Source organism: Empidonax traillii, unplaced genomic scaffold, assembly GCF_003031625.1.
Source record: "Empidonax traillii isolate 1590-97213 ecotype Southwest subspecies unplaced genomic scaffold, ASM303162v1 scaffold2646:size20144, whole genome shotgun sequence".
NCBI lineage: Eukaryota > Metazoa > Chordata > Aves > Passeriformes > Tyrannidae > Empidonax > Empidonax traillii.
This window is the reverse complement of record NW_020957839.1, coordinates 6,371-20,144: the sequence shown is the minus strand read 5'-3', so window position 1 is coordinate 20,144 and position 13,774 is coordinate 6,371. Positions and strand designations below refer to the sequence as shown.

Here is a 13,774-nt window from a genome sequence, read left to right as displayed (position 1 = left end):
ACTCCAAAATTTAATGGATTCCCCATTCTCCCCAGGAAACTGGATGCCAAAGCTTTTTAGACCCAGACAGAAAACAGAGGAAATTTTTCAGACTAATCAAATTGAAACAGCAGCTCTGTCTTACCAACCACTCCCATAAAGATGAAGATAGGAATTTCCTGGATTGTGTATCCCATTTTCTGCAAACAAGAAAGAAGTGGGTTTCAGATCTCCTGGCCCATCTGCAGCCCCACAGCCCAGTGGGGCTTCCAACTGCTGGGACAGCACAAGTCTGTGCCAGCAAAGGGCTTCCAGAGCTGCCCCAAAGTCTCCCTGGACACCCCCACGGCCCTACATGGAGAACACCCGTGCCGTACCTCGCTATCAAACCTGCCGAAGTTGATGAGCCCAGGGCTGGAGAGATCCCAGGCATTGCCGTGGTAAACGCTCAGGACAGAGTTCAGGGTGAACGTGGAGATCATGGAGGCAAAGAACTGGAGGGAGACGCAGCCCAGAGTCACTGCCAGATGCCCCCAGCCCCGCTCCCTCACCACGTGCCCCCCAAACCACCCCCCAAGGCCCTTGGGTAGGGCTCGGTGCCCACGGCGTGGTGGGGACAAGAGGCCACACTCCCTATGGCAGCACTTTGGGCAGCTGACCAGGGGTTCACTCCTTTTGCCTCTCTGTTGCCCTTGGGGCACAGCCCAAGGCAGCTCCCTTGGAAAGGAGCTGGCAGCAAGATGGAGCTCAGGCAGGTCCAAATTCAGCCCCTGAGGACCAGGACACAGAAGGGGAGCTGGGATGCTGTTCCCTGGCATGTGTGGCACACGGCTGCCTTGCTGGGGCAGGGATGTGAGGAGGCCTGGGGCTGCAGGGCACTGGGAAAAGGCAACACCTCACCCCAGAGCCAGCAGTCTTCCATTGCCTCCCAGCACTTACAATTCTCCAAGTCAGGAACTGGTTCCAGAAGGAAGCTCCTTCCTCCAAGCTGAACAGGACACCTCCTGCAAGTCAAGGACACAACACCTTCACAAGGGGCACACACCACCCTTGGCTCAGAGCACCAGCCAAGGCACCCAAATTCACCCCATCCCATGTGTCCCACACCACCCAGACCTCCCAGGCTCCAGCAAAGGCTCAGGCAAGCCCACCAAGCCATCAGAGATGTACTGATTGCAGTGAAGCCCCCCACTGCCTTCCTCCATCCCAGGGAGGCAACATTTGGGATCCAAGATCCCCTTCTCTCTTCCCAAGACCTGCATGGCACGGCAGGAAAACTTGGAGCAGGGTCAGACACTTCACACAAGGGCTCCTGCAGTGCCCTGTGCAGATCCTGGCAGCTATCTCCAAGCAAGTGGGAGCAACGTCCTGAGGAAATCCATGTCCAGGCACTGCTCAGTGCCAGGGAGCCAAGATACACACCCACAGGGGCACCAAAGGCAGCTGAGACACCAGCAGCAGCTCCAGCTGAGACAAAGTCCCTCTTTTCCGTGTCTCTGCGGAAGTACTCGAAGATCTGAAACACCAAAGCAAAGGCAGGTTTAGGGCTGGGCACAGGGATGAGTTCAGGGGAGACACAGGGTATGCCCTGTATGATCCCAAGCCCCCAGGATGACCCCAAGGAACTGTGTGGTCTGGCACAGGAGGGGCACCTGCAGCACAGCCCCTCGGACCCCAAAACCAACCTTGAAGTCTCGCTTTAGAGACGTGGATCTTCCCTGGGAGATCCCAGCAGCAATCACAGCTCCAGAGTGAATCATGGGTCCTTCCTGTGGGCCAGAGGGCAGATTCAAAGTGGAGAAGGAAGAACAGGGATGGTTGGATGTTGCTTACCAGCTAGCAGTCCTGAAGCTGGATGGGAAGATTTCCTTCGGGGAAATTACATTTTCCCCCTTCCCAGCCCTGGAAGTGTCCAAGGCCAGGTTGGGCAGGACTCTGAGCAACCTGGTCTAGTGGCAGGTGTCACTGCCTACGGCAGGGAGGTGGAACGAGATGAGCTGTAAGGTCCCTTCCAACCCAAACCATTCCATGATTCTATGAAATCCTTATTCTAGCAAATGGCTCCCGTGGCCACCTCTTGTGAGCTGAGGAGATACATTTCCTTTGTCTGCCTTAGATCCCAGCAAGCCAGAAAAGTCCTGATGAAGCACCCAAGTCTGCCCCATCTAACATTTGCAGGGATAACCACCAATGGACACAGGCTGCTGCTCTCCAACCCTCAGCTGTGCCACACACAGCCCCAAGGCCTTCCCAAGCCTGGCCACACCGGTCACCCTGGCCAGCAGACACCAGGGAATACACTGGGAATTATTACAGGGCCCCCCATGCCCTGTGTCCAGCACAGGGACAGGCTGTGACACACGTGCCAGCAGTGGGTACCACCATGGCAGCAGTGCCAGAGAGCGCTTTGTGCACATCACCTTCCCAACGGCCAGGCCGCCGACCACCGAGAGGATGACCCCGCAGACTTTGATCACCAGGGTCTGCAAAACAGAGACAGGCACAGCTCATCACAGGGGTGGCACAAGGAACATAACCCCAGCAGCCACGGGGGACACAGACCCAGCCAGCCCTGGGGCAGGAGCCTGTGACCTGGGGGAACTTGTGATTCTCAGCCCCCTGTTGTGGCAATGAGATTGGTAAATTTTCGTCTTGGTCAGAGCAAAAAAATTACTCAGAGCTGCTCTTCCCAGTGCCAGCTGCTGATCCCAGGGCAGGAGGTTTAACCCTTGGCACTGGGGGGGACAGTCACAGAGCTGGGAGCTCCTGCCAGCTCCTCCTCAGCCACAGCGTGGGCAGGGACCACCCCATGAGGACACAACACGCCCAGGCCATCCCACCACCTCCTGCTTCCTACCTTGAGGCGGACAACGTGTGGAATCTTCACCCCGTTGAGATAGCACTTGATCTGGGGAATGCCACTGCCAGCTGCCACGGGCTGCAGGGAGCAGGGAGAGCATGAGTGGTTGTCACACACAGGATGGGGACACATTGGCCACCTCACTCCGTCTCTCAGCACAGGGTGCACTCAGCACACCCTCGGGGGGGGGCTCTGAGATGAGGCCAAAGCTTATCTGCAGGCTCTGGAGGTAGGTTTGAGGGAGAAACCCACTTCCTAAGGGAAAATGTGCCAGGGAGAAGGAACTGGTTGGGTTCTTGGGGACAGTCCTGTGTTCCCCCATTGTGTCATGGCAAGAGGCCTGGTGCTGCAGAAGGTTCATACTTGGTGGCCAGGGAGAACAAGGGCAAAACCACAAGGAAGACACTATGGATTAGAGTGTTCCATAGGGAATCACAGCCTCCATCTTGCCCTCCAGAGTGTGACCCTGAGGCACCCAGGCAGACTGATCTCTATCAAGGTTCATGTACATCCAACAAGGAGAGGCTGAGCCAGGGCCAAGGATTGGCTGTACCCACACCCAAGGCTGGAGCACACCCTCTGCCCCAGGCTGCCAGGAAAGGGCAGCACATCCCAGCAGTCTGACAGCCCCAGGGAAACTCCACAGCACAGCTGGAGCCAACAGCGAGGAGATGGGGCTACCAGGAGCCAATCTGGCAGAAACACATTTGCTGTTACATAAATTTGCACGTTTTCTGGAGACACGATCCTGCTTCACCCATTCAAAGAACCCAGAGCAGTTCCAAACTCTTACCTCTATGAAAGCAACGATCACGGAGCCCACCATCACCACACTGGCATTCAGGGTGGCCCAGAGCAACAGGGAGAAAGACAGACCCCCCTTGGCTGTGAACTTGTCAATGTCTGGGGCAGCAGCTCAAGGAAAGACCAGCAATACTTGGGTACCATCCCTCCCACAACAGAACGGTTTGGGTTGCAAGGGACCTTAAAGATCATCTAGATCCAATCCCCTGCCATAGGAAGGGATGTCACTCCCTAGAGGAGGCTGCTCAGGGCCCCTGTGCACTTAGGGAGGAGCCTCCTCTGCTTGGGCAGTGCCCAGCCACAGCTCAGCCCAGCAGCACCTCGGGCAGCAGGGTCTGTGCCACCAAGCCCAGTCGGGGAAGCGCTGCCCTCTTCCCTCCCAGCACCCCTCTCACAGCTTCCAGGAGCAGAGATCCTGCAGCTCCCAGCTAGCTGGTGGCCACTGCTTCATGAGGATACTGTCCTTCACCACCCTGTACTTGAGGCCAGCCAGGTTCTCCACCACGATGTCGATGAAGCAGGCGACGAGGCCGGTGAGGATCCCGATCATGGCGCAGATCACCCAGCGCTTGATCTCCACTGTCCGGAACGCCTGAGGGGCAGACAGCAGTCACACCCTGCTACCATCCAGCCCAGCCCCTGTCAGCTTTCAGGGGACCCCAACCCACCCCAACACAGCCCCAAGGCTGGGCAGCTCAGAGGAGAGCCAGGGAGCACTGAAGCTGGCTGACCCAAATCACTTATTTTAAGCCACTGCCCTTGGCCCTCTGTGGCATCCCTAAGGTGCTTTTCCAGCTTGCCTGCCTCTGTTAGGCCACTCCTGTGGGGATTCTTGCTGCCCTCAGGGCAGATGCTTCACATGACTCCAGAAGTCCCTAGGCTCAGGGACCTGCCCCATGACACCATATGGACCCAGATTAGCTCCTGTTCCAACTACCCCATGGTGGGTTCTTGCTCCTGAGATTTTATGGCTCATCAAAAGTTGGTCAGTGTCTATAAAACCATCCCAGCTCACACACTGCTTTCAGCACAGCCTCCCCTGGCACGGAGAAGCAGCTTCCATGGGTTGGGAAGAGCAGGCAGCTGGGTCACAGCAAGACTCACCGCATGGTTTATCCTCCTCTCCTCCTCCAGGAATAGCTGGTTTTCACTGTTGTCATAGTCCAAGCTCTAGTTCAGAAAAGGGAGATGCTGTTACCATCCAGTGCAGGGGAGGAGACCCCCATGCTGGGGAGCGCTGCCCTCAACCCCTCACACTACTCCTCCACACCCCTGTATCATTTTCCTCCCTCAATTCCACTCCTCCCGCACTGAAACCCTGCTAAGTGGGCAGCCATGAGCCCTTGCCCCTCATACCTCACTTGCTGCATCCCAGAGGGCAGAGCAGAGACGGGGGAGATGGGCACTCACCTCGTACTTGAGCGACAGGAGCTTCTCGTTGTGGGGGATCTCATTGGGACGCTGCCGAGGGAGCTCTGTCTGCTGCGGGATGTGATCCACACGTTAGGACGGTGAGGTCTGCGTCCAACCCTCCCCTGTGCTGTGCAACTGCTGGTTTAACTTGTTTTTACGCTCAGGGAGGACTGTAGGTGCAAGCTGGCTGGCAGGCCGGGATCTGGGATGATTTCCCACCAGTTAAACGCAGCTGGACCATCTGTCAGGTGTGCACCCTCACCCAGCACCTCTCCAGCCCCAGGCAGGATGTCTCCCCAGGAGCAGGTGGAGGGTTTGCCCAGCCATGTTGACCCAGCACTGCCTCTGAGCAGCTCCATGCTCAGGGGGAGGGCAACCTTTCACCTTGGCAGGAAATTCCTTTGGCCAAAGGCAAGGAGCTATTTCAAGCATATCCACGTTTTTTGGGCAGAAATCAAATTCTCTTTCCCAAACACCTTTGACCGTGCAAGCTGTTCCCAGCTCCAAATAAAAGCATTTACTGGGGATGCCAGAGGGGCCCCCGGGGCAGCAGCAGCTGCCCATGCCATGAAGGTCGCCCAGCCCAGGAAGAAGCACTGGAGTCTTCATGGAACAAGCAGGATGTGAGGGGGGAATGACAGCAGCTGTCAGTGGAAGAAGGGAAGGTGTCTCAGTAGGAGCAGACCCTCCCTGTGCCACTCACCAGCTCATGGATGTCCTCGTTGAGGTCCACATTGCTCAGCTGCCCGATGCGCAGGAAGGAGGAAGGAGTGAGCTGAGGACAGAAGGGAAAATGAGGTCAATTCCTGAATGAACTGCAAGTCTCAGCAGGAGGAAGGAGCAGCCATGCAAGATGCTCCTGCTCTACCTCCCACACTGAGCTCTGCCTGTCTGCCCAGCATCAAGAGCCCCCCAAAACGCAGCACACGCCGAGGAGATGGGACCCACCATCCCCGAGGGAACCAGAGCCAGCAGCAGCCTGCTGGGATTTGGGAGAGCTGCTCCAACCTGTCAGCTGGCAGAGCCAGCTCACCTGGGGAAGATGCCAGCCAGGAGCAGCTTATTCAGGGCTGGCCAGCACAAGCCTCCAGCCACAGAGCGCAGTGCCCAGCCACACGTTCCACGCTGCCCTGGGGCTGGGGAGGGACAGAGCCCCTGGACAAAGCACCACCTCACAGCCACAAGCCCAGCCAGCAGTGAGGGATGGCTGAGGGCACATCTGGCTCTGCCATCTGCTCCACAGCAGCGGTTCTCAGCCAGGCAGATGAGTGTGTTTGTCACCCTTGGAGCAGCTGGGAGTGGAGTGACAGCCACGCAGGCTGCCAGCCACCAGAGGAAGTGGGCACAGCCTCGGGGGCATCAGTGCCTCCCCTGAGCCAGCCCCAGTGTGATAGTGGAAAGAGGATTATTTGCATCTCTCTCTGAGGAGCAGGTTCTCCTTTCGCTGGTGAGAATTCGGGTTTCTTACTGGCAGTGCAGTTGCATAACACAGGAGTTTTTGGACTATATGAGGCAACTCTGTCTCCTGGTCAAGACAGGCAGGGGCTCAGGCTGCAGCTGAGCCAGCCTCCAGCTGGGCAGTGCCAGGAGGGCACCTGGAGGGAGCAGGCAGCTGCCATCCCTGCTCGCTGTGAAACACAGGGATGCACAGGGGTATGAGCAGCACCGTCACTGAGCACAGCCCAAACACCATTCCACAGCACTAAGATGTTCCCCTCCAGAGCCTCACACCTCCCCAGCTGCCAGGTTAAAGGACCTGCAAGAATGGCAAGCGACAGCGGGGCCCTGGCATGTTGGTCCCTCCCTGCTGGCAGGTCCCAAACCGAGCCCCCGCTGCTTTAATCCCCACCGATCCCGTCTGGAACGTGCAGGCCAGAGCAGTTGGGAGCCATGCACGTCACTGCAGACAAAGAATATCCCTTTGTGTTTGCAGCCTGACCTATTTTCCCATTTCTCCGTCTGCTCCACATTCTCATTCACTCCCTGACCTGCAGATGGGTTCTGGTCCAGCTTCTCAAACCCTCTTTGGTGCCCTTTAGTCCCAGCAGCCCGAGCCCAAAGTGCTCCATGGAGCTGTTTTCAGGCACTGGTTTGGTAAGATCAGCCTGTGCTTTGGTTCTGGTCTGTGATGGCTCCACAATCCCTGTGGAAAGGATCCAGGTGGACCCTTTTCCTGGCTGTCATAGCAGACCACTGTGGACTCCTGCAAGCTGGGCACACACAAAGCTGTCACCTCCCCGGACGGGAACTTGAGCAGACTCATGAGCTGGAGGCAGGAACTGCCTGTTTCAGTGCCCAGCTGTTCTGGTGGCAGGCAGAGGTTCCAGCCAGGCCCTCGCCATCCCGAGGAGAGGGGAAGGACATGGTCCTTCCATGAAGGCCTGGGCCTGAACCTGAAGCCTGGGAGGGACAAAGCTGAGACCTTGCAAACAAACCCACCTTGACCTGGCTTCAGGAAGCACAAAGATTTAGGGCTCCTGTGAGATGCCACGTGCCCAGGGCAAGATCGAGGCAATGAGATGGAAAAGGTCACTCACACCATGTCCCCTCCTCAGGCCTGGGCTCAGACCTCAGACAGGACCAGCCCTTCAGGGAAAATTCTCCTTCTGTTAAGCTACAAAGTTCCATGGAAAGACCAAATGTGGGTGAATCAGTGACACCACGCCACATCCCCCACTTCCCTGTGGAGCGAGCAGCCAGGGCACAGCAGCTCAAGTCCCAGTGGGTCAAGCACCAGCATGACCCAGATGAAAGGAAAGGAGCAGCAGCTGAACCTGCAGCTGAGCTTTGTTAGACAAGCAGTGTATTTTTAACATGCCCCACCCCCCAAGCCCTGGCACCCCTCTGGCTCCTGCGAGCAGAGGGCTGGCTCTTGTCTCACCCGCCACACGAATCACATGCCAGGAGGGCAGGAAAAGGCTACTTCCATCAGCACTCAGTTCTGGTAAGAGGAAAAGGAAGGATTCAGGCAGCCAGGAGCCAAGACAGAAGGTTATTTGTGCAGAGCTCAAAGATTCACCAAGCAATGCCCTCCTTGGGATGTTTTCAAACTCGGGCCAAGGCAGCTGCTGATCCTGGGTACGTGTGATGTTGGCGTGACCACGGCACACAGAGATATCTCCACACAACAAAATGCACTGCTGCCAAAAGCCAGAAAACATGGATGGGTTAACAGCTCTCCTGTCCCAGGAGAGGCCCTGGGATCAGCTGAGCCTGACTCCAACAGCAGCACATGAGATAGCACTTGCCCCTTTTGGGTGGTAAAGTTAATTCCTTACCCACTTTGAGCTCTGCGAAAAGGTGCCTGGAGCCTTGAACTGAACCAAAGCTGCTTAACATGTGTTAGTGGGGCAGTAGGAACGCTGGCAGGCAGGGCTGCTCCTCAGAGGGACCTCACCAGGCTGCAAGGAAGCCCCCAAAGTTCAAATACAAAGCCCTGCACCTGGGGTGGACGAGCCCCAGCGGCCAGAAAGCAGCTTTGCCAACTCCAGACACCCAACAAGAGGTTACAGAGAGGACTGAGCCATAGGAAAAGAAACAGTGGATAAGCTGCAGTAAAAGAACTTCTGCCTCAGTTATTAGAGCCAAACGTTCACCCTGTGGGTGGTGACACCCTGAACATGGGGCCAAAGAGGGGGCAAAGTAGATACCCAAATCTCCACTGGATATGGCCCTGAATGACCTGGTCTAAGGGATCTGCTCTTAGAAGGGGCTAGGCTAGAGACTATCTGAGGTCCCTTTTCCCTTTGTCACGCTAGCTGTTCACTGCAGGACATACCCCACCCCCAGGGGCCCAGCATGAGGAGACCCCCCCACACTGCCCCTTATCACCATCCCGTGCTCAGTAACGAACTGCACGCACGTGACTCTCCATTACTGATGAGATAAAGCACAGCACAGACCACAGCAGGAGCCCACAGCTGTATTAAAGAAGCTGTGGGAGGGAAGGAAGAGGATTTCCAGCCCCCAGGGCCAAGCCAAGAAGCCCCTGATACCAGCTTGGGTGCAAAGACAGCTCCAGGCTGTCATCAGGTCCCTGTCACAGGAAATCCCCTCACTGGTTATGGCAGCGAATGGGGGAGATGAGCTGAAAGGCTTTTGAAATCCCCCTCCTCTGACACAAACCACAGCTGAGACAGGCTCCAAAACAACTCAGCATCATCCCCAGAACGCTCCACAGCAGGAGAGAACAGGCTCATAACAGGGGAGAGGGGCTCACCTCCAGGCTCATAATGGGGAGAAAGTGTCACCACTCTCCTCGAGGTGTCACCACTTAGCTACAATTTTGGTTCCAGACTGCCACTCCAGGGCACAGCTGCTCCTTGACCCTCACTGCACAAGGCTGGGAGATGCCATTATTGCCCTGGCCTTCCTCCAGGCACCTTGTCCCACGTGTCCCCTCTGCAGAGGAGCAGCACAAGGAAAAAGTGCTGCCACAGTCCCTGACCGTGTGAGCGCCCAGCAGAACATTTCCTAAAACTTCTCTGCTTGGAGAAGCTCCTGCTACCACCTGAAGGCAGTGGCTCTCCAGGGAGGTCACCTCCAAGCTCCCAAAAGCAGGGACAAGCAGCCTCTCTGCTGGTACCTTGTATCTGCAGCCCATCTGCCAGGAATCAGGGCTCACCCACCAGAATTCTCATTTTTCCCCTTCCTCCCACCGAGTTTTTTTTTGATTGCAGCCCAGCCACTAAGGCTGCATTTTCCATCCTGTTACTTGAGAGTAACAAGACCAACAACACCCAGAGATGCAGAATAAACACACAAGGGTTAAGAGGGACGAGCTGCTCGGCAGCAGCAGCCTGTTCCAGGCACCCTCTGGAGCAGGAGCATTGTACCAACCCCAATGTCAAGGCATTTCAGCACAAATGTCTTTGATGGTAATGAAGAAGAAGAGTTCTTTGTCAAAAAAGGCCTAAGGACAGAAATTGGCTGCTCTTACTAAAACTGGCCATCCACTTTCCAGCCTAAAAACTGACACAAATGGCTTGAGAACACAGGTAAAGGACAGCCCACAGCAGGAGGTGATGCTCAGATGTACAGGCAGTACTCTCAGTTCTTGAGGTGCTCAAGGGACTGGAAAGTCCTGGTGAGAGGATGAAGGCTTAGTCAGGTCTGAAACAGCGCTCAACTGGCCCCAAAACCAGAGAAGACCTCAAGAACAGCCCTGTAGCATCCCCTCCACGGTCACAAGTGTGTTTATCCACCCCCTCCTCACCTCCTGCCCTCAAGCAGGTCTCTCTCAGCTGTTCAGCTGGGGAGCTGCAGCCCCGTGTTTCCTTTGGCTGCCTTAACATCACTTTCATTTTCATTAAACAAGCGCATGAGAAAGGGAAGAAGCTCCACTGGGGACATTTTATTGTATTACCACAACCCAAGTTTTCATCTCCCCTGAGCTAAGCAGCTCCAGCCTCTCTTTGTTCCTCTGCCAAGGCTGTCCTGCCCTCCCGCTTCAATTCCTGACTCCACAGCACCTGGGGCAAAGGGAGAAGCAGCTGCTCTGCACTGAAATGCAACCCCCAGTGCTATGGTGACAACCCAGCCAGGCCAGTGCCACTGCCACTGCCACTGCCAGGCAGAGCTCTGGCCAGGGATTCACTCCCCTCCTCTGCCAAGGAAAATGCCAAGCAGCGCCTTGTCACCAGCTGGGACCTGAGCTGCCCGTGCTGTGAAGGGACACAGTGATGATAAATCACATTGTCCAGGCTGAGTCTCCACCTCCAGCTGCCCCTGCTGCAGAAGGGCCGAGGCATTTCTTCCAAGCCGACAGGAAAACTTTTTCCTAACTGACCCACAGCCACGGGATCTGGTTAATCCCTGTTCTAACACCCTGCAGACCAGCAGGATTCCACACATGCTGTGAATACACGGGGTCCTGTTGTGCTGCCCAGGAGGATTACTTTTATTTTCTCCCCAGAACAGCTGCCATGGCACAGGTGTCTCCTTCTAGACTCCATTCCCCACTCCCACAGCTCTCCACAAGGCTCTTCCAGCCTAACGAGCCCTAAATTTCCCTCTAATTAGCTGGCTGTTCTGACTTGCCCAGGAGCAGGGCAGCACGGAATCGTGCTGCATGAGACATCCCTGCCAACAGCTGCCAAAAGCTGGCACTGCTCCTCCCTATCTCAGCTCAAGTCTCCCAGAAAACCTCATGGAAAATCCAAGGACATCACCCCGAGACAGTTCTCCTCGCACCTAGTGTGGACACAGAAGTGCTCCCTGGACCCAGCCTGACATCCCACCCACATCACAGCCCAGCCCAGCAGGCCCAGCCTCAGCTTTGCTCTGCAGCACGTGCCAAGTGCCTCGCTGTTCTCCACTGATGGCGCGTGGAGGGGAGACTGCCAGGCAGGAGGCCCGAGTGGGTACACAAGAGAGAAGTTCTCCTCGCTTAATTACCCAAAATTAATTTGCCTGAAAGCCCAGGCCCACTCTGGACTTGCTTTTTGCTCGTGTAGCCCCACAAATCCTGCACGATGCCCTCCACACCAGTGTCAGATGCTCTTGGGTATTGAGCTCAACCTGTTGATCTGGGCAGCAGCACGTCAGGCAAGGGGCTCTCACAGAACGATGCTTCTGGCAGAAATAAATTTAGTAGAGATGAATTTTACGTGGTCAGATAGAGATAGGACAAGGGAGAATGTCTTTAAAGTAAAAGATGAGAGATTTAGATTGCATACTGGGGAGAAATTCTTCCCTGTGAGGGTGGGCAGGCCCTGGCACAGGTCGCCCAGAGAAGCTGTGGCTGCCCCTGGATCCCTGGAAGTGTCCAAGGCCAGGTTGGACAGGGCTTGGAGGAACCTGGGCTGGTGGAAGGTGTTCCTGCCCATGGCAGGGGGTAGAACGAGATGATCTTTAAGGTCCCTTCCAGCCCAGTCCAAGCTGTGATTCCGTGAATGACGAGAGCAGCCCCAGCGGGCAGAAGCAGGGCTCTGCTGTCAGGGACCACCCCCCGGCAGAGGAGGGGGCAGAGCCGGCCCTACAGAGCCAGGGGGGTCCCGGCCCAGCCCCGCCGTGCGCGGGCACCCCGTGACGGGCCCTGCTCGCCCCTGACTCGGTGCTGCGCTCAGTTTTTCTCCCGCGAGTGCCCCGAGCGCCCCGGCCGTGGCTCCCTCCCCGCCAGGCTCTGCTTTTCCCCCCTGGGGGAGCCTCCACTGCCCCCGGGGCTGCTCGGGCGGCCGAGCCCCGACACGCCCACCCAGCCCCGGGGCGACGAACACGGCTAAACCCCACCGAGGACGGAGCGGAGCGGGGCGCGGACACGACCCCGACCCGCTGCCCCACTCCCCGCGCGGGACGGCACAGACCCGCCACCCCCGCTCCCGGTGGCGGTACCCACCTGCCGGGCGCCGCCCGCCGCCCCGGGGCCGGTGCCGTTGAGCAGCGGGGTGGTCTCTCCCGCACGCCCGTCCTCGTCGTCGTCGCGGTCGCGGCCGGACCAGGACACCTTCTTGGCGACGTTGGCCATGCAGGGCGGCGGCGGCGACTCCCGCACCGGCCCCGGCCCTGCCCCGCCCCGCCGCCCGCTCATGTGACCGCCGCCGCCACGTGACCGCCGCGCCGGCCGGGGGCGCCCCGGGGCACCATGGGAGTTGTAGTCCCCCCGCCCCCTCCGCCCGGCGCTCCCTCCGGGAAGGGGGCAGCGGGATGGATCGGGACGGGATGAGGCGAGACGGGCCAGGCTGGGCGCCTCGGTAGCGGGGCCGCCCCGAGGCTTTGCCCCAGCACACCCAGCCACCCCGCCGCCCCCGGGAACACGGGGCTCCAGGTGCGCCTGCAGCCGGGGCTGCTGCAGCCCTCCGGACACAGAGTTCCGCAGGGGGGCTGTTTGGCAGCGTGCGTGCTTCGCCCGAGCACCCCCGGAGCAGCATGGGCTGGCCAGAGCCCTGCCCGGCCAAGGAGCCCCGCGGGCAGGCTCAGCGCTCGGGAGCGGCGGCAGCGGCTCCGGCCCCGCCGGCTCAGCCCGGCCACGGGCCCATCCCGTGCTCCGCTTCCCCTGCTCTGACTCAGGGGCAGGGGACGAGCCGGGTCACCCGCGCGTGACCCAGCCTGGGCTCCGGCTCCTGCCGGGCTCCGAGTGGCACCGAGTGCTACAGTGAAGAGCAGGGCAGAAATAAGTGAGGTTTCTCCACTGTCCGAACACTTTAATAGGAAGGATGGGCTGTACATCCTCTGGGAGCAGACGACCTCCGGCTTTGGTCCCACCTGTGCCATACGGGTAGCCAAGGCCCCTTTCTCTTTGCCCCGCCTCCGGTGGTCCCGCTCCTGGGATGTTCTCTCTGCCGGGTGTCCCATCACCCCAGGAGGATCCACCTCGGCATCAGCAGCCCTGACCGCTGGGAGCCGGCACCATTCCTGCTGCCAGGCTCGTCACGGGCAGTGCTGGAGGCAGGGACACGCCACCCTGTGCACCCCGCCCCGCAGGGAGGCATCGCCCAGCGTGAGGAGAGGGCCGCGGGGCAGCCCCCGCCCGGTTGCCATTCTGGCCACCTCCCCGGGCAGGAGAGCCCGTCTCCAGAGAGCGAAGCCAGACAGGTGACCCACAAAATTGCCGAAGTCCCTGCTGGGGCCGTTCTGCTCCCAGCCCAGCACCAGCGAGCCCCCAGCGGGAATTTCATAGCCCTGCTGGAAGCCGGAGCCGGCGGCCAGCAGCCGCCTGTCCACGTAGAAGCGGTACCGGCCCTGGCCGGAGGACCAGGTGAGGCACAGGTGGTGCCACTC

General features: G+C 58.4%; 2 protein-coding genes across 2 annotated transcripts in view; both read right to left on the bottom strand.

The window, feature by feature from the left end:
* Positions 1 to 92: 92 nt before the first annotated feature.
* LOC114072110 (H(+)/Cl(-) exchange transporter 7-like) lies at positions 93 to 12,561 on the bottom strand. Its single transcript, XM_027910030.1, has 13 exons — positions 12,393 to 12,561; positions 5,760 to 5,831; positions 5,054 to 5,125; positions 4,748 to 4,813; positions 4,103 to 4,235; positions 3,633 to 3,742; positions 2,837 to 2,917; positions 2,400 to 2,462; positions 1,665 to 1,748; positions 1,402 to 1,495; positions 919 to 983; positions 357 to 473; positions 93 to 179 (listed from the first exon to the last, which is right to left on the bottom strand). Exons 1-13 carry the CDS (start codon positions 12,519 to 12,521, stop codon positions 93 to 95), a joined length of 1,173 nt encoding a protein of 390 aa, XP_027765831.1. The 5' UTR covers positions 12,522 to 12,561.
* Positions 12,562 to 13,423: 862 nt separating this feature from the next.
* Positions 13,424 to 13,774, bottom strand: part of LOC114072109 (pentraxin-4-like) — a 1,978-nt gene continuing 1,627 nt past the window's right edge. Inside the window, exon 3 of the mRNA XM_027910029.1 lies at positions 13,424 to 13,735. Coding sequence (XP_027765830.1) covers positions 13,424 to 13,735 — 312 coding nt within the window. The remainder of the gene's footprint in view (positions 13,736 to 13,774) is intronic.

Bases quoted from the DNA above. Each gene is read 5' to 3' on its own strand.
- LOC114072110 (XM_027910030.1), bottom strand. From the start codon at position 12,521: ATGGCCAACGTCGCCAAGAAGGTGTCCTGGTCCGGCCGCGACCGCGAC. The intron at 2,463-2,836 runs GTAGGAAGCAGG...TCTGTTTTGCAG, and splicing joins CACACGTTGTCCGCCTCAAG to ACCCTGGTGATCAAAGTCTG. The intron at 180-356 runs GTACGGCACGGG...TCTTGTTTGCAG, and splicing joins TCGGCAGGTTTGATAGCGAG to AAAATGGGATACACAATCCA.